The sequence below is a fragment of the Rhinoraja longicauda genome, chromosome 11 (genome assembly GCF_053455715.1).
Source record: "Rhinoraja longicauda isolate Sanriku21f chromosome 11, sRhiLon1.1, whole genome shotgun sequence".
Lineage (NCBI taxonomy): Eukaryota > Metazoa > Chordata > Chondrichthyes > Rajiformes > Arhynchobatidae > Rhinoraja > Rhinoraja longicauda.
In genome coordinates, this window is record NC_135963.1 from 40,840,129 (window position 1) to 40,864,784 (window position 24,656).

General features: G+C 47.5%; 1 protein-coding gene across 5 annotated transcripts in view; it reads left to right on the forward strand.

Moving 5' to 3' along the window:
* LOC144597821 (retinoic acid receptor RXR-gamma-A) overlaps window positions 1-24,656 on the forward strand; it is a 146,867-nt gene that overhangs the window by 104,419 nt on the left and 17,792 nt on the right. For 3 of the 5 annotated variants that reach the window (XM_078407443.1, XM_078407446.1, XM_078407444.1), the window contains exons 2-4: window positions 6,253-6,509; window positions 11,088-11,141; window positions 22,009-22,147. In XM_078407443.1, the coding sequence (XP_078263569.1) occupies window positions 6,253-6,509; window positions 11,088-11,141; window positions 22,009-22,147 (450 nt within the window). The remainder of the gene's footprint in view (window positions 1-6,252; window positions 6,510-11,087; window positions 11,142-22,008; window positions 22,148-24,656) is intronic. The other 2 variants (XM_078407447.1, XM_078407448.1) reach the window with 2 other exon arrangements.

Below are 24,656 nucleotides of genomic sequence, written 5' to 3' on the forward strand. Positions count from 1 at the left end.
GAGAGAAGGCAGGTACGGGATACTGAGTTGGATGATCAGCCATGATCATATTGAATGGCGGTGCAGGCTCGAAGGGCCGAATGGCCTACTCCTGCACCTATTTTCTATGTTCTATGGGACAGGCAGCATCTCTGGAGAGAAGGAATGAGTGATGTTTTGGGCCGAGACCCTTCTGCAGACTGACGTCAGGGGGGAGGGGGATAGATAGATTAGGAAGTGTGAAGGGTGCCAGGTTTGTCTCTGGGATGGGGATGGAGCTGTCGTCCATATCTGGGCACAGACAACGCTGCTGAGATTACTACTGGAATTAACCTGGTCGAGAAGGCAAGGCCATATTGTAACAGTCGTTTCATAATGAAATGCACCCTTCGGATCTTTTACTGACTGCCATTCTCTCGAATTGTCCGGGCAGTTTGCCAGTTGTGAGTGTAAACTGTGATCCGGAATATTCCTGGATTTTGAGACTTGCAGGGGAATTAAGGTGAAGTGTGTTCCCAATGCCGCATCAGGAGGGCTGCCCGCAGCTATGAGCATCGCCTCCAGAGTGCCGGGAGTTTTCAGTCAGCTCCCACACAGAGTGCCGTGCTGGAACAGAATAGGTGCCTTCAAGGGGAAACCACATAAAGCAGGGATAATCTGGGCTGGGCTGACGACCGCGTGCACAGCACGCCACCGGTCTGCCAAGCAGGCAGCAGGGTGGCGCAGAGGTAGAACTGCTGCCTTACAATAGGCAGCATTCCCAGCAGAGGTACGTGGCAGCACAGTGGCATCGCAGTAGAGTTGCTGCCTTACAGCGCCAGAGACTCGGGCTCGATCCTGACTACGGGTTCCCAGAGAAAACCCACGCAGTCACAGGGAGAACCTACAAACTCCGCACAGACAGCGCCTGGAGTCAGGAATGAACCCGGGTCGCTGGCGCGGTCAGGCAGCAGCTTTATCGCTGCACCTGGATGTCCCCACCTACCTCAGCGGGGAATGCTGCCCATTGTAAAGGCACCGAGCTGAGTGCAAGTCAGTGGCTGGTACCAATCAGCTTCCTGTGCGTATCTACACTCCACCAAACGGATGCCTTGATGCTGAGCAAGGAGGACAGTTGGAGGTTATTGAGCAGTAAGAAAAGGTTAAAGAAAGCTGACGTGCGCCAAGTAACATTAGTGGAGGGCCCACATCCCCCTGCCTTCACTGAAGCTGACAGAGTGATTACGTCCACTGATCGCGATTGTTAACCTTGATGGGGACAGCGACCGTGCTCACTCTGCACACGTGGTGAATGGAGGCCACCCTGAGAACATTCCCCCCTGATGACCCTGACATCAAGCAGGCCAGGAGCTCCAAGCACCCTACCTGGGGTAACCCTGACATGTTGACTCAGATCTCCACAAGTCCGCGTTCCTCATGAAATTGCAGAGGCTCTGGGCCAGATCCAAGCCTTTCTGAGTTTTGCAAGCTTAGAGTCATAGAGTAATACAACATGGAAACAGGCCCTTCAGCCCAATGTCCACACCTACCAACATGTCACATCTATACTAGTCCCACCTGCCTTTGGTCATTGTGTGTAAGAAAATAATTTAATCTCCTTGGAACCTTTCCCAATTTCTTAACTCCCTGCTCTCTGATTTCTGATTCCTCCGATCATGGGCTTTGGTTTATCTCCATTCACCCTACAAAAACCTGCTGTGATCCAGCTCACCTTCATCAAATGTCTTTGCAATCTTCTCCAAAAATGATTCCCAGCTGAAATCCCTCCTCACAGGAACTAATGTAGTGAACAAACCTGATACTCTTATCTCTTCACTTCTTTCCAAATTCAGATACACTACCAAGAATTTCTAAAAGTTCAACTTGATCTTCTTAAGTTCTAGTAGCAAAATTAGGCCATTAAACCCATCTGGTCTACACTGCTGTTCAATCATGGCTGATCTATTTTTCCCTCTCAACCCCATTCTCCGGCCTTCTCCATAACCCCGACACACTTACTAATCAAGAAACTGTCATGTTCCGCTTTTAAAATGTCAATTGACTTGGCCTCCACTGTCATCTGTGGCAATGAATTCCACTTGCTGCTTTGGCACTGTCTGCGTCTATTTATGAAGCTCCTTCCTCTCTATGTCCCACCACTGTTATGGATTCATGCACATGTGCTCTCGTTCTTTCACTCCCTTTCACAAATGTACCTGGTTTAGAACTATAATTCCTTTCTTCCACTATTCCCGCCTACTATCCTAAGGCACAGACGTCTCACTGAGGTATACTTTCATGGGAAGACACAAAATGCTGGAGTGACTTCGCGAGTCAGGCAACATCTCTGGGACAACACAGATAGGTGACGTTTCAGATTGGGACCCTTCTTCAAATGGACCCGCTGAGTTACCCCAGCACTTTGTGTCTTTTTTGGTGAACCAGCAACTGCAGTTCCTTGTGTCTACACTTTCTAGGGATTTAGCTTGCTACCAGTTTCGATACAGGACTGTTCAGATACTTGAAGTAGTCTGATTCTGAGCCAGGATGGTGAGAGAGGTTAAATCACAATTATCGGTGATAATTGGCGATAATCGGCGATCGCTTCGCTCAACACCTGCGCTCGGTCCGCATTGACCAAACTGATCTCCCGGTGGCCGAGCACTTCAACTCCCCCTCCCATTCCCAGTCTGACCTTTCTGTCATGGGCCTCCCCCAGTGCCATAGTGAGGCCCACCGGAAATTGGAGGAACAGCACCTCATATTTCGCCTAGGCAGCTTGCAGTCCAGTGGTATGAACATCGACTTCTCCAACTTTAGGTAGTTCCTCTGTCCCTCTCTTCCCCTCCTCCCTCCCAGATCTCCCTCTATCTTCCTGTCTCCACCTATATCCTTCCTTTGTCCCGCCCCCCTGACATCAGTCTGAAGAAGGGTCTCGACCCGAAACGCCACCCATTCCTTCTCTCCCGAGATGCTGCCTGACCTGCTGAGTTACTCCAGCATTTTGTGAATAAATCACAATTATGGTCAATAGTGGCAACGCTTACTCTATTTTTACTTTAATTAAAACATTTGTTTCCCAACCACTCCCCCCTCACTAGCTGACCAGCAAATTAATCCAGTTGCCCAAGGCAAATTGATGTTAACAACACTAGTTCAGGCCAGTGATTCCCTCTGATAGTAGGGATTTCAATCTGCTCTTCCTGTTGACCTTTATTGGGCTTAATTTCTGTGCAAGAACTTTCAGGCCCCTAACCAATGCTTCCAACCCTGGCTGTGACTTGGGAAATGAATCAAAGGCATGGGACAAGGAAACGCCAAGTTTTTGCCAGTTTATTGACTCAAAGAGTAGTAGAGTTGCTGCCATACAGCGCCAGAGACCAGGGTTCGATCCTGACTACAGGTGCTGTCTGTATGGAGTTTGTACGTTCTCCCCATGACCGCATAGGTTTTCTCTGGGTGGTTAATTGGCTTTGGTAAAAAATGTAATTTCTCCCTAGTGTGTAGGATAGAGCTAGTGTACGGGGTGATCGCTGTTTGGCACGGAGTCAGTGGGCCGAAGGGCCTGTTTCCACACTGTATCACTAAACTAAACTGAACTAAAGTAAATATCTGCAAAAAGATGTTGCATTCACTATTAACACTATAATATTACATTACATTCTGTTTAGTAGAAAATGGGCCAAACACGGGCAGGGGGGACTAGTGTAGATGTGGCATCTTTGTCATCATGGGCAGGTTGGGCTAAAGGGCCTGTTTCCATATTGCATGACTCTGTAGTTCTATAACACAATGTAACAAGAGTATTATAATCACATTATAATTGGAGCTGAAGGGATTTTTTTTATTATGTAATTGTGTTTAATCATTCAATTGGGGAATTTAAAAAAAATTTTTTAGCTGTTAATTGCATTGTAAAACAAAAATAGAATACTAATATATCTGAAGAGTTTTCCCAACCCACCCCAGTGCCAATTTATTGAAGTTCTTTGAAGAAGCACTATGCTTGAATAAAGTGGAACTGGTGAATTACAAAGATTTCCAAAAAGCCAGGGTGCTGCATTAAACGTGATTGGCGAAACTAAAAGCTCGTGGTGTAGACGAGGTATTGGGATTGTTAGAAGATAGGCTGGCTAACTGGAAACAGATTGTGGGCATGAATGGATCTTTTTCTGGCTGGCAAGATTTAACAAGTAATGTACCAAAAGGATCAGTCCTGGGTTCTCTGCCATTTTACAGAACTGTAATCACAAGTTACAGAAGTGATTTGGATAAAGACATTGCAGATGTACTTACTTGTGTAGGAAGGAACTGCAGATGATGGTTTATACCAAAGATAGACTTAAAGTGCTGGAGTAACTCAGCGGGTCAGGCAGCATCTCCAGGGAACATGGATAGATGACATTTCAAGTTGGGACCCTTGTATCTGAAGAGTGTCAGACAACATCACTGGAGAACATGGATAAGTGGCGTTTCGGGTCGGGACCCTTCTTCAGACTAAAGGACGTCAAACGTCACCTTGCCCTTGGGTTCCAAAACGTCACCCATCCTTTTTCTCAAGAGATGCTGCCTGACCCGCTGAGTTACTCCAGCTCTTTGTGTTTATCTGAGGATGTACTTGTTCCATTTGCTGAAGATTCAAAAACAGGCAGGAAAGTCAGTTGTTAAAACAACACGATGCTATGGAAAAATACTAATAGGTCTGATGTGTGGACAAATGGACAAAAAAATGACAAATAGGAAATTATCCAATGCACAAGAAAAATGTAAAATAATTTTGCATCAATTTGGGCGACTCTTTCGACCTCTAAAACGCAAGAGGATCTGTGTGTCCCAGTGCATGATTCACAAAACGTGCAGAGAATATTTAGGAAAGCCAATAGAATGCCATTTTTGTTGACAGCGGAAGTGAATGCAAAAGTGGAGATGTTGACCTCACTTTATATAGGGCATAGATGATATCACATCTACAGTGCTGTGTATAATTTCAGGTTGTTTTATGGGGAAAGATTGGACACGCTAGGCTTGTGTCCACTGGAGTTCAGAAGAGGGAGTAGATACTTAATTAAAACCAATGAAGCCTGAGGGGCCTTGTCACGTTGGATATTTTCAAGGGAGAGGCAGAGAGATGCATGATTGAAGGGATGAATGAAATTCTTCCTGACCGCCATCCAAATGGGATGAGCTTATCCCGGGACCATGGTCCTGCTTGTAGACTTTCCATATCCGAGGGAAATGGCCGGTGTCGTGCTCCATCAGACCCTGCCATGGAGCAGGACTCTCAACCTCCATGCACCAGATGTCAGCAGCAGCCTGCCCCGCCTGCCCTACAGCCATGTACAGCTTGCAATTCCCCAGCCTGCCCTGCGGCCATGTGCACCTTGCAATTCAACACCCGGTTCTGGATGCAAGGTGGGGCGCAGCCAGTGCGGGTCTGGCATCCGTGTCGCTAACAAAGCGGAGATGGACAGATGGATGGGAGGTGGTCACAAAAGGAAGAGGGTTTCTGCGACGGCACGGGGAGCTTGTAACATATCACAGCCAGAGCCAGCTCCCCCTCACAGTGGCTGCTGGAGCTCCCAGTCCTTGTGCTGGGAGGTACGTTACAGCCAACCGTCCGCGATCTGTTGACCTTGGGTGGAAGGTCTGGGCAGGGCCGGGGCAGCAGAGGACATGGGATGGACAAGACCAGCAGAAGGCTGGAGCGATCTGGACTGTGACAACATCTGGGGCAGCGGTAGAGATGCTGCCTTACAGTGCCAGAGATCCGGGTTCAATCCTGACTACAGGTGCTGTCTGTATGGAATTTGTACGTCTTCCCGTGACCATGTGGGTTTTCCCCGGGTGCTCCGGTTTCCTCCCACATTCCATTGACGTACAGGTTTGTAGATTAATTGGCTTCGGTAAAATTTTTCCCTGGTGTATTTGATAGTGCTATTGTGCGGGGATCGCTGGTCGGTGCGGACTCGGTGGGCTGAAGACCCTGCGTCCATGCTGTATCTCCAAACTAAACTAAAGTGTCTGAAGAAGGGTCTCGACCCAAAACGTCACCTATTCCTTTTATTCAGAGATGCTGCCTGACCCGCTGAGTTACTCCTGCATTTTGTGTCTATCTTTGAAACTAAACTAAACTCTGCCGCTGGAAGTCCTCTCAAAACCCGTGCAAGTAAAGCGCACGATGTGCTGATAGGAATGCATCGACTTGTGCCCCAATGTAGAGTGGGATATGGATCATTTGGTAGATCAGAGGCATGAATGCCACAAGTTGCTCACTATGTTGTTGTGTCTCTGCAGACTCGGCCATACAAGTGAACTCCACGTCGATGAGCTCATCCCCACACTCGACGGTGAACTCGGTGGTTGGCCATCACTCGATGATCGGATCCTCGATAAATGCTTCGCGCTCTCTCACCTCCTCCATGGGAAACCTGGGCTCTCCGGTCAACGGGCTGGGATCGCCCTATCCTGTCATCACCTCGTCTATAGGTTCTCCCTCGGGCTCCCTGCTGTCCACCCCAGGCATCGGCTATGGACCACTCGGCAGTCCCCAGGTAAAACCTCAGCCAGGGCAAAGGTTACCGCTTCAGGGGCTATCTCAAATTAATGAACGGAACAAGGGCGATGTAATGGACCCACCTTGAGTGCTTTCTGTGTGGAGTTCGCACGTTCTCCCTGTGGGTTTTCTCCAGGTACTCTGGCTTCCTCCCTCATCCCAAAGACTAGTGGGTGGGCGGAAACTGGCCCTTCAGCCCACCGAGATCGCACTGACCAGATATCCACATACATTAGCATTATTCTACACACTAGAGACAACTTTACCAAAGCCAATTAACCTACAAACCTGTATGTCTTTGGAGTATGGGAGGAAACCGGAGCACCCAGAGAAAACCCACGCAGTCACAGGGAGAACGTGCAAACAGCATCAGATGTAAGGATGGAAACCGTGTCCCCGGAGATGCGAGGCAGCGGCACTACCTCCTGCAACACCGTGCCGTCATGCTGCCGGCTTTGCTCTGTTTGCCTGGTGTGGGTGGCTGTTTGTGATTAGCACAGTCAGAGCAGTCCACGCTGCACAAGGCATCAGCTGCATGCAGCAAGACAAAAACACTCATTGCAAAAGGCTTAACGCATGCTTTAGAGAGCCTTCTCATTGAGATATCTTCCTCATTGAACAGTTGTTCTCTCAGCAGGACAGCAAAATTACTGGGAGAGGTGGGAGGGGGATTTGAGCGGAGGACAAAGCCTGTCCTTTACCCAGTGAGTGGCACGTTCTCAAAGCTCACAGATGTGTGCAGGGGTGAGGAAGCAGCATGGATGTGTTTAAGAAGAAGCAAGGCAAGTGAACGTGGGAGCAGGAATGGGGTGTGATGACTGCGGGAGATGAAGTGACACAGGAGACAGCTCCTGTGGAGCATAAACACTGGCACAGAACTGTTCAACCCAGTGGCTCTTTCTCTGGTATTAAATTCTGCGCAATCCCTGAAACGCTTCATGAAGATTTTAAAAATTGCCTTTACTGGAAATCTGAAATAAACCACATAAAAGCAGTGGAAACACTCAGCAGGTCAGGCAGCATCTGCGGAGAAACAGTTTGAGTTTAGTTTATTGTCACGTGCACCAAGGTACAGTGAAAAGCTTTTGTTACCCAGTCAGCGTAAAGACGATACATGATTACAACCGAGTCATCCATGGCGTATAGATACATGATAAAGGGAATAATGTGAATAATATTTAGAGCAAGGTGTACAAGAATAACGTTTAAAGTCCAGTAAGGTCTGAACAAAGATAATCCGACAGTCTCCAATGAGATAGCTAGTAGCTCAGGACTGCTCTCTAGATGTTGCTGGGATTGTTCCGTTGCCTGATAATAGCTGAGAAGAAACTGTCCCTGCATCTGGAGGTGTGCGTTTTCATACTTTTATACCTTTGGCTCAATGGGACAGGGGATAAGAGGGAGTGACCGGGGTGAGACTCGTCCTTGATTATGCTGGTGGCCTTGCCGAGGCAGCGTGAGGTGTAAATAGAGCCAATGGAAGGGAGGTTGGTTTGCGTGATGGTCTGGGCTGCGTCCACAACTTCTGCAATTTCTTGAGGTCTTGGAAGACCTCAAACAGAGTTAAACTTTCAGGTCCATGGCCCGACATCAAACACCTTCCCTACAACTTAGAACCCCTTGAAAAAATATATTTTATCATTGAAATAGTGACACAAAGAACTGCAGTTGCTGATTTATTGTGGCGGTCAGTTTGGCTGTAATAGTGAGATATGTAGTATTTTAAACAGGAACGATTCTGATGACAAGAGTTCCTCCTCTCTGATCACTCAACGCACAGTCCTGGAGGTGCGTCACATTCCTCACAGCTTTGTCCCTAACACAGCCAAAGTAATTTGTGTCACTCCCGTGACTGGATGTAGTCACAGCTGCTGTATAAATGATGCAGAGGAGCCCCCGGCATCGCTGGTGTCTCTGTAACTTAACGTGAGCTGTTGTTGGCTCACGTGAGCACATTATATAACAGTCACTCTGCTGCAGGCCACTTGGTAATGATCCCAGCAGCTGAAGCACCAGTAAATCTGTTCGACAAACACAAACACCCAGAATCCAGATACACACAATGTCCCACTAACTCGCCACCTCTGTGCCCACACATCAATGCTGGCTCCCTGTTTGATTGTGCCTTAATTTTTAAGCTCTGCGATTTGCATTGCAATCTCTTTCCTTTCCCTACCTCCAGCCCTGCACCCTCACAGGTCTCTGTATCCCTGTCTCTGTAGAAAACATTTTATCGGGAGGCATCGCAGCCTGGTTTGGGAATGGCTCCAACCAAGACCGAGAGAAATTGCAGAGAATTGTAGATCTGTACCTAACCTGTGCCTCCCTGCTTTGGGAGTGTGTAATGGGGCAGTGTGCAGGGACTTTTATTCTGTATATAAATCTCTGTCCTTGCTCTGGGACTGTGCGATGGGACAGTGCAGAGGGATCTTCATTCTGTATCTCAGAGTGTGATGACAGTGTAGTAAAGTTGCCCCTCCACTCCCTGCCCTGTGTGTGTGATGGGACAGTGTCGAGGCAACTTTCCTCTTTATCCCGGCCATGATGTCCCTGCTCTGGGAATTTGTGCTGGGAGTAAAGTGAGGTCACAGAACTCTTTTGCCTGTCCAGCAGTGAAAGGCACCGACTGTTTGGTTCCCGAGAGTTGATCGAGAACCGAGAGGCATGAAAGATCCTTTGGCTGCAAGTTCCCTTCTATCATTAATTTTCGCCTCTGCCCCTGACTCTGCCTCAGTATATCGGACAGCATCCATTTCACACACAGCCTCCTGTGCATTGCAGAATGAGCTACAGCAGAAGGTGACACAACGAGTAGAGACACTGCCTTGCAGCGCCAGAGACTCGGGTACGATATCAACTTCCAATTCTCTCCGTGTGGAGTTTGCACGTTCACCATGTGGGTTTCTTCCGAGTGCTTCGGTTTCCTCCCACATCCCAAAGACAGATCGAAGGGTTAATTTGCTCTACATTTTTTACTGCTTTTTTAGACTTTTAGAGAAACAGGCTGGAAACAGGCCCTTCGCCCACTGAGTCTGCGCCAATAAGCAATCCCCACGTACTAACACTGTCCTACACACTAGGGACAATTTACAAATTTACCAGGCCAATTAACCTACAAACCTGTACGTCTTTGGAGTGTGGGAGGAAACCAGAGCACCCGGAGAAAACCCACACAATCACAGGGTGAACATACAAACTCCATACAGACAGCACCCATAGTAAGGATCGAATCCGAGTCTCTGGCACTGTAATGCGGCAACTCTACCGCTGCGCCATTGTGCCGCCAGGGTAATGTGTGTGTGCGTGGTCGAATGTATGGGAGGGAGTTGACGGCTTTTGGGGAGAATAATAGTGATGTATGGATCTAAATAGCAGTTGATGGTCAGTGTGGATGATGGGCCAAAGGGCTTGTTACTGAGTTGTAATTCTTTGTAAGGTGAGCAGTATATTTCTTTATAAAGTGCCTGCCTGAGTGTAGTGATGTCTGAGCAGGCTGTGCTGAGCTGTGAATTATATCCCAGAGCAGTACAATGCATTCTCCCTCAGCCCAGGCGGTCAGCTGCCTGTTTGGGCTGCTGGTTCAGTACAATGTTACAGCTGCAAGGGTTTGGCAGGCAGAGAGCATCCTGGAGTGGCCGCCATGTTGCTCACTCACCGCAGGCTATCAGCCCCTCTCCACCTCCCTCCCGCTTTTAGCCCAGCACAGCTTGGTGTTCAGCACAGCGGAGATGATTGCATTGTGGAGCCCGGGAGCTGTCCACCCATTGCAGGAGATCCACTGGCATGGGTGTGGTGTGAGTGCAACCCCTCTGGTAGTGCCCACGGCACATGTTCTGACTCCTGGCAGGGACAAGGCCTTCATCGGTCAGAATAATGAGTGTAGAAGTTGGGTGGTCATGTTACAGTTATATAAGATGTTGGTGAGGCCACATTTAGAGTATTGTAGATGGACACAAAATGCTGGAGTAACTCAGCGGGACAGGCAGCATCTCAGGAGAGAAGGAATGGGTGACGTTTCGGGTCGAGACCCTTCTTTGTTATGTTCAGTTTGGGGCATCGTGTTATTAGAAAGATGTTGTCAAACTGGAAAGGGTGCAGAGAAGATTCACAAGGCTGTTGCAAGCACTCGAGGGCTTGAGCTATTGGGAGAGGTTGAGCAGACGAGGACTCTATTCCTTGGAGCGTGGGTGGATGAGGGGTGATCATACAAACGTGTACAAAATCATGAGAGGAACAGATCTCTTGAGTCTCTCGCCCAGAGTAGGGGAATCAAGAACCAGAGGATGTAGGTTTAAGGCAAGGGGGAAAAGATTTAATAGGAATCTGAGGGATATCTTTTTATACAAAGGGTGGTGGGTGTATTGAACAAGCTGCCCAAGGAGGTGTTGAGGCAGGTACTATCACAACGTTTAAGAGACATTTGGATGGGTATATGGATAGGATGGGTGTAGAGGGGTATGGGCCAAACGCGGGCAGGTGAAAATAGTGAGATGGGGCATGTTGGTCGGAGTGGGCAAGTTAGGCCAAAGGGCCTGTTTCCACATTGTATGACTCTATGATTCTAATGACTCCACAGGGCCAAGGAGCTGAGTGGTCGACTCCTGATTGCATAGGAATGAAAGACACAGAGGTAGGCCATTCAGCCCTTCAGGCCCGCTCTGCCCTTGAATATAATCATGGCTGATCTTATATCCCCAGTGTGAAGAAGGGTCCTGGCCTGTCGATTCCCTCCACAGATGCTGTCTGATCTGTTGTGGTCCTCCAGCACTTTATGTTTTGTTTTGACCTCAGTGTCAGTTTCCTGCATCATCCCCATATCCCTGGATTCCCCGAATTCCATTTTGCTTATGTTCGTACTTGAAATCCGGCCTTTGATACAATGTTTGATTTTTTTCAAGTCTGCAGGACTTGCAGTGTTGGGAGACTTTAGTCAGCAAGACCGCTGATCGTTTCACCAAAGTTTCGTTGCATTTACATGTCACGCCCTCCTCTTGCACAGGCACCCCCGTCTGCCTCCGGTGCTCTGCTTCCTATCTTCCACTTGCCACCTCCCATTTTGTACACCCTTTGTCGCACCATTCTACGTTCAGGCAGGTACTATTACAATGTTTAAGAGACATTTGGATGGGTACACGGGTAGGATGGGTTTAGAGGGATATGGACCAAATGCAGGCAGGTGGGATTGGTATAAATGGGGCATGTTGGTCGGTGTGGGCAAGTTGAGCCGAAGGGCCTGTTTCCACACTGTATCACTCTATGACAAGATCTGGCATCTGCTGCCCGCCCTGCCCAGCGGCAATTGGCCTGCAGATGCCCACAGAAGGTAGGAGATACGTTGAAGAGGATTCCTGTAACTGGCATGAAAGAGGTGCTATCACCAACGTAAGCACCTGCCTGAGGCATTTGCCAATTTGTGCCATGCTGTTACATTGGCATGGCTCACCTACCCAGTACCCATACCCATGCCTCCCACTCCACTACCCTGCACAAGCTGGTGCTGCCATGTCGGATGGCTCCACCGCCAGGGGTGCAGCTTTGCAGATGATCCATTTCCAGTGGCTACGTGCAGCTCCTGAATCAGTATTGGCACCAGTGCTGCCACACATCCACAAGCAAAGCTGTCAGGCTGTTTCTGGAGCTTGCCGTATCTGGCTGTGAAGGTGTTTTCCACTGTCTTGCAGAATGTATTTATAATTTATGTTCTGTGTGTTGTCTTGAGTCTATGCGCCTGTGAAACTGCTGCAAACAAGATATTCATTGATTGAATTGAAAGATATGGCATGAAAGCAGGCTCTTCGGCCCATCTAGTCCACGCCTACCATCAATCACCCCTTCACATTAGTTCTATCCCACTTTCGTTATCCACACCCTTCACACTAGAGGCAATTTATAAAAGCTAATTAATCTACAAACCTCCACATCTGTGGGATGTTGAAGGAAACCGGAGCATCAGGAGGAAACTCACGTGGTCACGAGGGGAATGTGCAAACTCCACACAGACAGCACCCGGGGTCAGGATTGAATCTGGCAGCAGCAACACTGTGTCATCCATTGCACGCGTACCTCACTGTGCTTGTGTAGATGATAGTAAACTCAGCTGGACTTAGTTGGCTGTCTTGGAATGACCATAAAACACCTCCCGCTTCCCAAACAGTCCCAAACCCTTGGGAACATCCCAAGGAGATGGAGAGAGGCTCCATGTGTGGTGCTTAAGCAGTGCTGCGTCTCAAAGAGATGCTGCACCTGTGGTACGTAAACAGAGCTGCGTTTCTCTGGAGGTTGTTAAATGCCACTGAGCTTTACACTGCTCACTTGAGGCAGCAGCACCCCAAGCAGAGGGGGCTGTTCAGGGTGGAGCTGGCTTTACTGGCAACGCAGTTAATTCCATTAGTGAGTGATGAAAAATGCAGCGCACTGTGCTGCTCCATCCCAGGGCTAACATTAATTGCCATCCCTCATCTTCATTTGGCAAGAAATCGATAGTTAATGTGGAAACTGTCACAAGATTTTTTTTTAAATCTGACAACACTGCAGTTATTGCTGTAAATATTTATTAACCAACGCTCCCCTCCCCCCAGTTTTCCTGTATGCAATGTGGCCCTGCCTTGCACAGCACTGCAGGACTCTGGGGCGGAAAGTCTCACTGCCATGAAGAGGTTAAAGGTGCCCAGCCAGTGTGTGCACTGCTCCTCCGTAATAGCTCTGAGAATTGAACATTAATCTCCAAGATCCTAATGCAAGCGTAAAAACATTAAAGGGCAGCTCATCCAGATGACAAACAATATTTATTGTTTTTAAGCTTTTATTTATTGCTGATTAATAATGCAAATAATGATCAAATAAGACTTGACAGGCGAGCATCATTCAGTTTGGGGACAGGGGAATAACGAATATTGTTTCTCTGTTTAAGAAAGGCAATGGGGACAATCCAAGAAACTAGGGGATAGAGAGACTTCCATCAGTGGTAGGAAAACTATCAGAGAAGTTTCTTATAGATACGTTCTATTTTCACATCTGGAACCTATTTTCACATCTGGAAAAGCATAGACGTATTAGGGCTAGTCAGCATATCTTTGTATGGGGGAGATCATATCCTACGAACATTTTGACGAGGGAGGGCAGTGGATGTTGCCTAGATAGAACATAGAACAGTACAGCACAGAAACGGGCCCCTCGGCCTGTAATGTTCATGCTGAACATGACACCCAGTTAAACTGAACTCATCTGCCTGTACATGATCATAACCCTTTATTCCCTGCACTTCCACATGCCCAGCTAAAAACCTCTTAAATGCAAGTATTGTATCAGCCTCCACCACCACCCTTGGTAATGCGTTCCAGGCCCCCAATACTCTCTGTGTAAAAAAACCTGCCCCATGTATCTCCATTAAACTTTCTCCCACTCACCTTATAGCTATGCCCTCTGGTGTTGGATATTTCCACCTCACTACCTAGGCTTTCATAAAGCATTTGGCGAGGTCCTTCATGGAAGACTGATCTAAAAGATTAAAGCACACAGGATCCACAGAGATTTAGTGGATTGGTTTCAAAATTGCCTCGGCATAGAAAACAGCGGATAGTAATAGAGAAGTTTTAATCTGATTGATTGGTAAGTAAAAATGGGTGGAGTTGTGGTTGTTGAGGATGGTTGCCAAAGCATTAAGCAGGATATGGTTCAGTGAAAATGCAGATAGAGAAAAAGCAGGTGGAGTTTAATCTGGACAATTGTGAGATGTTGCACTTTATGGGGTCAAATGTAAAAGGAAAGGAAAAAAGTAAATGCCAGAATGCTTTGGAGCATTAATGTGCAGAGGGATTTTGGGCTGAAGGTAGCGCCACCAGTGGATAGGATGGTAAAGAAGGTGCATGGCATACAGTCAGGCCATTGTGTATAAAGTCAGGAAGTCATGTTGCGGCTGTATAAAACTTTGGACAGGCCACATGTTATTTCAAAGGTAAATGTATTTACCTACAAAATGACAACTAAAGCACTATTCTAAGGAGACGTCAATCTAAAAAAAAATAATATACATACAAGTATCAAAGCAAAACATTATTACTCTCATCTAAGATACCCAAATGTGACTAGGCCACATTTGGAGCACTTTAGTGCAGTTCTGGTTGGCATATTATCTGAAAGATGTGGATGCTTTGGAGAACATGCAGGAGGTTCACCAGGGTGTTGCCTGGATTAGAGAGTAATAGCAATGTTTAGAGGTTGGACTAAGTTGGGATTGTTCTCTCTGGAGCATCGAAGTCTGAGGGGCAACCTGATTGAAATATATAAAGTGATGAGAGACACAGCTATGGTACGTATTCAGGCCTTTCTCCAGAATGGAACATTTAAACACTGATGGACATAGCTATGGTGAGAGAGGGACATTTTATTTACAAGGCACCTTATTTTACACGGGGTGTGGAATGTAATGTCAGTGGCGGTGGTGGAAGCAGATACAATAGCAAAGCTTAAGTGGCATTGAGACAGGCGGGCGAACGGACAGAGCATGGAGGGATATAGACTAGTGCATGCTGAAGGGATGAGTTTAAATTGGTGTCATAGTTGGCACAGATGTGGTACGTCCAGGGCCGCTTCCAGTGCTGTACTGCGCTCTGTTCTAAAGCTAACCGGATGACGACATTCTCCGTCCAGTCTCAGTAGAACAGCAGAAGGTTGAATCTGAATCGGATAGCACTGGGGTAGATTGCATCTAAGCCTGTTCTCACTAAGCCTCAAACGTAGGAGGCAATGCTAAAAGGCTGATTAGGTTCTCAGTTTATTAGAGAGGCTGGGTGGATGAGGACACTTCCACCTAGGAAGAAATGCTCAAGGTGAGATGTGAGGTTGTCATGGTTACAGAAAGAGTAAATGTAGCTATGGGTTGAGAATGAGAAGGGCAGCTAGGGATAATTTTACGATTGGTATCAGGACATTCTTCACACACGCAGTGATCAATTTTTGGGTGTGATGGGCCCAACGCCCTAGAATGTTTCCAGAGCTGATTAACAGTGATGAGGAGAGCACGATCATGAGAAATGGTGAGGAGATTGCTCCGGTCAGCTGTCTGATGGCAGGTCCCTCCATGTCTCCTGAATCCAGCCACTTCCCTGGGCATGTCCTTCCACACCAGGAGCGAGGGAGTTAAACTCCCCGCTGCTGCCGGTGTTGGCACAGCATCGATGGAGTCAGCAGGAAGGAGAGCATCACCTTCTATTTTTAGGGAGTGCCGAGGTGTTGCAGTGAAAGGATGGGATGCTCAGAGGGCTCCCCAGCTGTCTGAGTAATGTAGTGTGACACCACTGGCCTTTGGGAGTGAGTGCCTGTGCTGCTAATGGATCCAGATCCTGGACCCACTCCCATCACACCTAGATCCAGCTCACCACATGCTCCGCATTAACCCCTTCACCTCTGCCTTCCGTTGCCACACAAGCTTTCCTTCCACACTTCCCTACCCCCACTCACCCCTCCCAGAAGTCACTCCCTCATGCACCTCTTTCAATGTCCTCGACTGATGTCCACGCACTGTCTGTTTAACCACATAGACCATCACAGCCAAGTCATCCTGAATCTCAACCAATAAACAAATACAAAGTGCTGGAGTAACTCAGCGGGTGAGGCAGCTTCTCTGGGGGACATGGATGGACGACATTTAGGGTGGAGACCCTTCTTCAGACTTCTCCCGAGATGCTGCCTGACTTGCTGCGTTACTCCAGCACTTTGTGTGGGTTTTTTTTTTGTAAACCAGCATCTGCAGTTCCTTGTTTCTTACTATAAAGTGGACATTTTTATTTTTTCACAAGGCACCCCATTATCCAGATCTTTGCCCTCTCATTTTTACATATTTACACCACACTGTAACCTCCTTATAGCTACTTCATAATTTTTCTCCTAGCTGTTCCACACATCGTTGATAAATTTAGCAATTGTACGTTCCATGCCTTCGCAGATTTATAAAAGTCATAGATAATTGAGGCCCTAACTCCAATCTCTATAATACACCACTCCTTACATCTCGCCAGCCAGAAAAATAAACATTTATCTTTACTCTTTGTTTCGCGTTAGCCATCCTATCTTTTAACCTTATCTTGGAACAGTACCGCATAGGAACAGGCCTTTCAGCCCATAATACCTGCGCCTAACATGATGCCAAGACAAACTGTTACCTGCCTGCACATGATCCTTATCCCTCAACTCCCTGCGCATTTCTCAGCTACTGTAACTTCTTCAAAGAACTCCAATTCAATGGACAAACGTGATTTACTCTACTGAACCATGTTGACTTTGCTTGACTTGTTCATGTACTTGCCAGGATGTCTTCAGCTGGGGGAGTGGGATCTCGTGCAGGACAGAGGCAAGTGAGAGGCTAGAAGTTGGTATGGAGGGTGGTGTGGGAAAGGTAAGGGTTCAGATGGGGTGCAATTCCTCAAAAGTGTTCAGGAGAGTTTTCTTAAGCAGTATGTAGAGGCCCCCACATGTGAGAGGGCAACACTGGATCTAGTATTGGGCAAGTTAATGAAGTGTGTGTGGAGGAGCCTTTTGGCCCCAGTGACCACAGTTCCACTAGGTAGATAAGATAGTTATGGATAGGGACGGAGAGGGTCCACGTGTTAAAATGCTCAACTGGGCTAAGGCCAACTTTGAGAGTATGAGAGAAGGTCTCGCTAAAGCAGGTTATTTGATGGGAAAGGAACATTGGCCAAGTGGGATGTTTTTAAAAGTGTACTGAAGAAAGCTCAGGATGTGTATGTCCCCGTTATAGTGAAGGGCAAAGCAGTCAAACGTAAGGAAACTTGGCTGACGAGGGAAATTGAGACCTTAGTCAAAAACAAGAAGGATGCATGGGACAGGTATGGGCAGCTGGGATCAAGTGCATCCCTGGAGGAGTTTTGGGAACTAAGGAGTAAACTAAAAAAGGGAGATCAGAAGGGCAAAAAGGGCCAGGAGATAGCTCCGGCGGGTAGCATGAAGGACAATCCCAAAAGATTTTATAAATACATAAGGGGGAAAAGGGTAACTAGAGAGAGAGTGGGACTTCTCAGGAATCAAAGTGGTCACCTCTGTGTGGAGCCACAGGAGATGGGCAAGGTCCTAAATGAGTATTTCTCTGTATTTACCGAGGAGAAAGACAGTAGGATGGAGGAAATTGGAGCAGTCACTGGAAGTGTCTTGAGAGCAGTCAGTGTTACCGTCGAAGAAGTACTGAAGGTACTGTCATGTTTGAAGGTAGACAAATCTCCAGGGCCTGACCAGATATATCCGAGGACATTGCGGGAAACTAGAGTGGAAATTGCGGGAGCCCTGGTTGAAATTTACGAGTCGTCCTTAAATACAGGAGAGGTGCCGGAAGACTGGAGGGTGGCAAATGATGTTCCTCTTTTCAAGAAGGGCTGCAGGAAAAATGCTGGAAACTATAGGCCGGTGAGCTTAACATCTGTAGTTGGTAAGTTACTGGAGAGTATTCTGAGGGATATGTTATACAGGCATTTGGATGGGCAAGGGCTGATTAGTCAGCATGGTTTTGTACGTGGAAGGTCATGTCACTAAAATCTGATTGATTTTTTTGGAGACGTGACCAAAAAGGTTGATGAGGGCAAAGCTGTAGATGTTGTGTACATGGACTTCAGTAAGGCGTTCGACAAGGTTCCGCATGGTAGGCTGCTCTGGAAGGATAGAACGCATGGGATCCAAGGAGAGATAGCTGAATGGATAGCAAATTGGCTCCATGGAAGGAAGCAGAGGGTGACGGTGGAAGGTTGCTTCTCAGATTGGAGGCCTGTGACTAGTGGTGTGCCTCAGGGTTCGGAGCTGGGCCCGTTACTGTTTGTCATCTACATGAATGATTTGGATGAGAACATACAGGGCAAGATTAGCAAGTTTGCTGATGAAACAAAAGTTAGTGGTTTTGCAGATAGTAAAGATGGTTGTGAAAGATTGCAGCAGGATCTGGATCGATTGGCCAGGTGGGCGGAGGAATGGTTGATGGAATTTAATACAGAGAAGTGTGAGGTGTTGCATTTTTGAACATCGAACAAGGGCAGGGCCTACACAGTAAATGGTAAGCCTCTAGGTAGTGTTGTAGAGCAGAGGGATCTAGGAGTGCAGATGCATGGTTCCTTGAAGGTCGAGTCACAGGTAGATAAGGTGGTCAAAAAAGCTTTTGGCACTTTGGTCTTCATCAATCAGAGTATAGAGTATAGAAGTTGGGAGGTCACGTTGCAGTTGTATAAGACGTTGATGAGACCGCATTCCATGGAGCACAGGAGGATGAGGGGAGCTCTTATAGACGTATACAAAATCATGAGGGGAATAGATCGTGTAGATGCACAGTCTTTTGCCCAAAGTAGGGGAATCGAGGACCAGAGGACATAGGTTCAAGGTGAAGGGGAAAATATTGATTAGGAATCCGAAGGGTAACTTTTTCACACAAAGGGTGGTGGGTGTATGGAACAAGCTGCCAGAGGAGGTAGTTGAGGCTGGGACTATCAGTTAACTGGAAACAGTTAGACAGGTGCATGGATAGGACAGGTTTGGAGGGATATGGACCAAGTGCATGCAAGTGGGACTAGTGTAGCTGGGACATTGTTGGCCGTTGTGGGCGAGTTGTGCTGAAGGGCCTGTTTTCACACTGTATCACTCTATGACTTTATGACATATGAAGTTAACGAGTCTGTAGTTTCCTACTTTCTGTCTCCTGCCCTTTCTGAACAAACAAGCTGCATTGACTATTTTCCAATCCAGGTTCAGGAACAGCATTTTCCCTTCAACCATTAGGCTATTAAGCACCACAACCTCCAAGTAAGCTCCGAACTACATAGATCTGGGGGCATTGCTTTTGCCTTTGCACTATTATTGTTTGTTTCTTTGTTTTATATATATATAGTATGTTCCAGGGCTGGGGATGGGCATGTTCATGGTTGCATGTGCAGTGGTCCACTACCGTTCATTACATTTTTCCTGACAATTCCTGAAGAAGGCTCCCGACCCAGAACATCACCTATCCGTTTTCTCCAGAGATGTTGCTTGACCCGCAGTGTTACTCCAGCATTTTGTGTCTATCTTTTGTATAAACAAGCAATTGCAGTTCCTTTTTATTACATTATATCATTTATGACCAAATGCGTTAGGACTTAAGAGCTTCAATCTGATTCATTAGATTGTGAGGATGTTTAGCTCAGTCTATTGCGTGTTGTTTTTGCTATTTGCAAGACAAGCAGCCCTGTGTTACTTCACCTCCTTTGCCCTTCAGCACGCTTCATTGAAGCAGTGTCGATGGCGTTTTAGTCATGGTAGAGTGAGGGATATTACAAACGACAAGCTACAGACTAAGGTTGTGTACTTAGCCTATTTATACCTCCAATGCCGGTTCAAAACTGCTGAATCGATTCTGAATCTATCCTTTACAAGACCAGTATGACTCCCATGCATAAGAAATGGGGCAGCACGGTGGTGCAGGGGTAGACTTGCTGTCTTACTGCGCCAGAGACCTGGGTTCGATCCTGACTATAGGTGCTGTCTGTGCGTAGTTTGTACGCGGGTTTTCACCGGGTATTCTGGTTTCCTCCCACATGCCAAAGACATACAGGTTTGTAGATTAAATGGCTTTGGTAAAATTGTAAATTGTCCCTAATGTGTAGAAAAGTGCTAGCGTATGGAGTGATCGATGGTCAACATGGGCCAAAGGGCCTGTTTCTGAACTGTATCTCTAAAGTCTAACAGGGGAAACGGGAGCAGAAGGGCAGAATGCCCCTCGAACCTGCCCCGTTATTTTATAAGATCACAACTGGTTTGCCCTTGGGTCCAGGTCCTTCCAGGTCCTTTGAATTCCCTTATAGCATTAATATCTGTCCATCTCCACATTGAATGTGGAAGGTAGACACAGAAAGCTGGAGTAACTCAGCGGGACAGGCAGCATCTCTGGAGAGAAGGAATGGGTGACGTGTCGGGACGAGACCCTTCTTCAGAAACAAAGAATGTGTTTGTTGATTCCACAGCTCTCGAGTAGAGAATTCCAAAGATGTGTAAAATCCTCTGAAAAAGTGTGCCCTCGTCTCTGTTGTAAAATGGCAAAGCCTTATTTTGAAACAATCCCCTTATTTCACGATTGTCCCACAAGGGGCTCAGTATTCACCCTGTCAATTCCCCTCAAAATCCTATATATTTTAGTGAGACTACTTCTCCAAGGCTCCAGTGGGGCCAATCTTTCTTCCCACATCAACTCCTTCATCCCAGAAATCGAGGCAGTGAATCCAATCTGACCGGCCTCGAATGCAAAAATATCCTTTCAGAAGTAAGGAGATCACAATTGAGTGCAGTCACCGTTACCCTGCAGATTGCAGATTCCAACCTCCTTTGCAACAACACCCAAGGCTCCGTTTGCCTTTCCGATTACTTGTTACAGTTGTGTTTACCTTCCTCAGTTTCATGTCCCAGGACCTTGAGACCCAGTGGGCTACGACGTTCTGTAGAGTCCCTCCGCTCAGGTAGGGCGGCCACGGTGGCACAGCTGGTAGAGAGAGCTACAGCCTCACAGGGCCAGAGACCCGGGTTCGACCCTGACCTCCGGTGCTCTCCGTCTGGAGTTTGCACATTCTCCCTCTGACTGCGCAGGATTCCCCCAGATGCTCTGGTCTCCTCCCGCATCCCAAAGACATGCATGTTTATAGATCAATTAGCCTCTGTAAATTCCCCCTAGTGTGTAGAGAGTGGCCGAGAAAGTGGGATAACATTGAACTCGTGTGAACGGGTGATTGATGGTTAGCATGGAGATGGTGGACTGAAGGGCCTGTTTCCGTGCTGTACCTCAAAAACAAAATACTCTGCTTCTCTATTCTTCAACCACATTGTGTAACCACAACTTCCTTGTGTGTGTATTTGATCTCTCTTGCTTGTTTTATCCACATCCCCAGGCAGATTTAGTGTCCTTATAAGCCACTTACCCATCTGCCTAAGTATCGTCTTCGGATTTGGCCACAGTGCACTCCAGCCTTTCATCCAAGTCATCTGATCGTTAGCCAGTTCTTTGTCCACACTGGTAATTTACCCTCTACACTATCAGCTCTTACCTCATGCAGTAAAATGCTTTTGGTATCACCTTCACTTTAGACTTAAGAGATACAGCGTGGAAACAGACCCTTCAGCCCACCGAGTCCGTGCTGACCAGCGATCACCCCGTACACGAGCACTATCCTACACACACTAGGGGCAATGCACAATGTTCAGAAGCCAATTAATCTACAAACCTGCACGTCTTTGGAGTTTGGGAGGAAACCGGTCACCCATGGGAGAATGTACAACCTTTGTACAAACGGCACCGCAGTCAGGATCGAACCTGGATCTCTGTAAGGCAGCAACTCTACCACTGTGCCACCCCAAAGGCATTGGGGTGGGTGAGCTTTGTGGTCGGAGGGAGACACGGGGAGTAGACGAAGATTAAAAGGGTTCTGGCAAATGGAAAATGGCAATATCACAACTTCTCTTGTGCCTTTCATGCTTTCTCTCAGATTAATGCAGTGAACGATGTCAACAGCAGGGAGGATATTAAGCCACCCCCTGGCTTGGGCGGACATGGAAACTTCAACCCTTACAGCCCCAACTCAATGGCCAAGCACATCTGCGCAATATGTGGAGACAGATCCTCAGGTAATGCAGACTCGACTCTGAGGCTCAGTATTGGGGGCCGATGCTCTGCTCATTTCATGAGCCTTCTCACACTCTGGTTGTTCAGGTCCCCATTTCTCTTCAGCCATTGTTATGAATGTCGACACAAAGTGCTGGAGTAACTCAGGGAGTCAGGCAGCAACTCTGGAGAAAAAGAATAGGTGACAATTCAGACTCATCATCTGTGGAGATGGTCAAAAAGGTTTCATTTTATTGCATCCACCAACTGTATGTCCAAGACACTCCACGCGCACTTTGACTCAGTTTCCAGTCACTCTATACCTCCATCACCCACAAGGAAGGCCTTAAAGCTCTCTGTTTCTTCCTCGACCGCAGACCCAGCCAATTTCCCTCTAAGAACAATCTTCTCCACCTGATGGAATTGTCAAAAAAATATATATTATTCCACCCATCCTTTTTCTCCAGAGATGCTGCCTGACCCACTGAGTTACTCCAGCATTTTCTGTCTATATTCGGTATAAACCAGCATCTGCAGTTCCTTCCTACACACTGTTATAAATATGTCCTGCATATTGCTCATTCTGGACACAGTGCTGAGGAAAGAACAGGCAGTCGTCGATCGAAATACAGGGCTGTGGTCCCAGAGAGGGATCATCTTGTAGCTGGCGTCCAGTACCTTCTTACAGGAAGAACAGTGAACCACGGCGAGAGGCAGCCTGCTCAGATTGTTAATTAACGGAATAGGTTTGGGTATTGACGGAGCTGGGGGTGTGAAGTCAAGAGGGTGGCACGGTGGGGCTTGATGGACCAGTGCAGTAGGTCCATATAATGATGATTGGCTGAGAGGTGGCTCTCTGCTGATTTTAATCATAGTGTGGCACAGGAGTTTATAGGTTCTCGGAGCTGAATTAGGCCATTTGGCCCATCAACTCTACTCCACCATTCAGTCATGGCTGATCTATCTTTCCCTCTCAACCCCATTCTCCTGCCTTCTGCCCATAACCCCTGACACCTGTACTAGTCAAGAATCTATTAATCTCCGCCTTAAAAATATCCATTGACTTGGCAGCAATTAATTGCACAGATTCACCATCCTCTGGTTAAAAAATTTCCTCCTCATCTCAGTTTAAAGGGCAACACCTTGGAAGGGGCAATACTGACGAACTGCTTCACAGGGGCAGGGTGATGCCCGGTGTTAAGGTATTGCTATGCCTGCTATGCTGTGGCACTGCACTCCCTCAACACCATGCCCTCTGACATATCAACAGGGAATACTGTAATGGAAATGCATCTGGTCAGGCAGCGTCTTTAGTTTGTGGGTCTGACACTGGTCAGGAGTTGCCCGAATCTGCCCAAAGAGACATGGGGTTTACCAAATTTACACCCTCTGTACTGTCCCATCACACACAGGGCAAGATCAGCGCAGATTAGATAGAGAGTACAGTATCAGTAAGCACAGGGCTGATCAACAGATAGAACAGAAAAACTGGAGAGCAGCAAACTGGTGGGGAGGGGGGGGCAGCCAGGGTCAGTGGAAAGAGACTTTTCTAGCACCTTTAGTTTTAGTTTTAGAGATACAGCGCGAAAACAGGCCCTTTGGCCCACCGAGTCCACGCTGACCAGCGATCCCCGCACACTAGCACGATCCTACACACTAGGGACAATTTCTAGTCTTTTACCGAAGCCAATTAACCGACAAATTTGTAAGCCTTTGGAGCGTAGAAGGAAACCGGAACACCCGGAGAAAACCCACACGGTCACAGGGAGAACGTACAAACTCTGTACAGACAGCACCCATAGTCAGGATCGAACCCGAGTTTCTGGCGCTGTGAGGCAGCAACTCTACCCCTGGGCCTCTATGCCACCGTCTCTGTGGAGAGGGAGGCAGCGTTAATGCAGTCAGTGGTGTCGTCGTGCCCATACCACATTAAGCTGAGGCACGGTCTGGAGTAAAGCCCATGGACAGATTGGGGCAGCTCCTGACCAGTAGTAGGCCCGCTGGTGATCACTGGGACAAGATGCTTTGGTCACTATGTGATTGCCAGGCGGAGGATCCTCCTGTGCAGAAAACGCCTGCCCAGTTTCAAGCCAAAGAGGAGAGGCTGCACCTCGGAATTGTTGGCCTTGCTGCAGAGGGACGCTGAGCCCACTGAAGCTACAAACCCAACAGAAATTCAAACTATTCCATCCTCTTTTAATATAAATGAGAGCATGAGAGATTCAACCAGAGCTTTGAAATGTTTAAATCTTTGATGAACCCAGCAATTACATTCAAACGTGCTGCATTATGGATGTTTTGATTAGGGCGCTCTGCATTTGTGAGCGGAGTAGTCAGTAGACACACTGGGCGCTCTGATGGGCATCTGATTGATACCACGAGGGCAAGGCGATGCCCGATGTAATGAGCAGCACGGTGGCACGGTGGCTCAGCGGTAGAGTTACTGCCTTACTTCAGCGTAACCTGTAACCTCAGTGTAATCCTGGCATTGCCTCCCGGTCGAGCTGTGGCAGCGCTCACCCTCTCCTCACC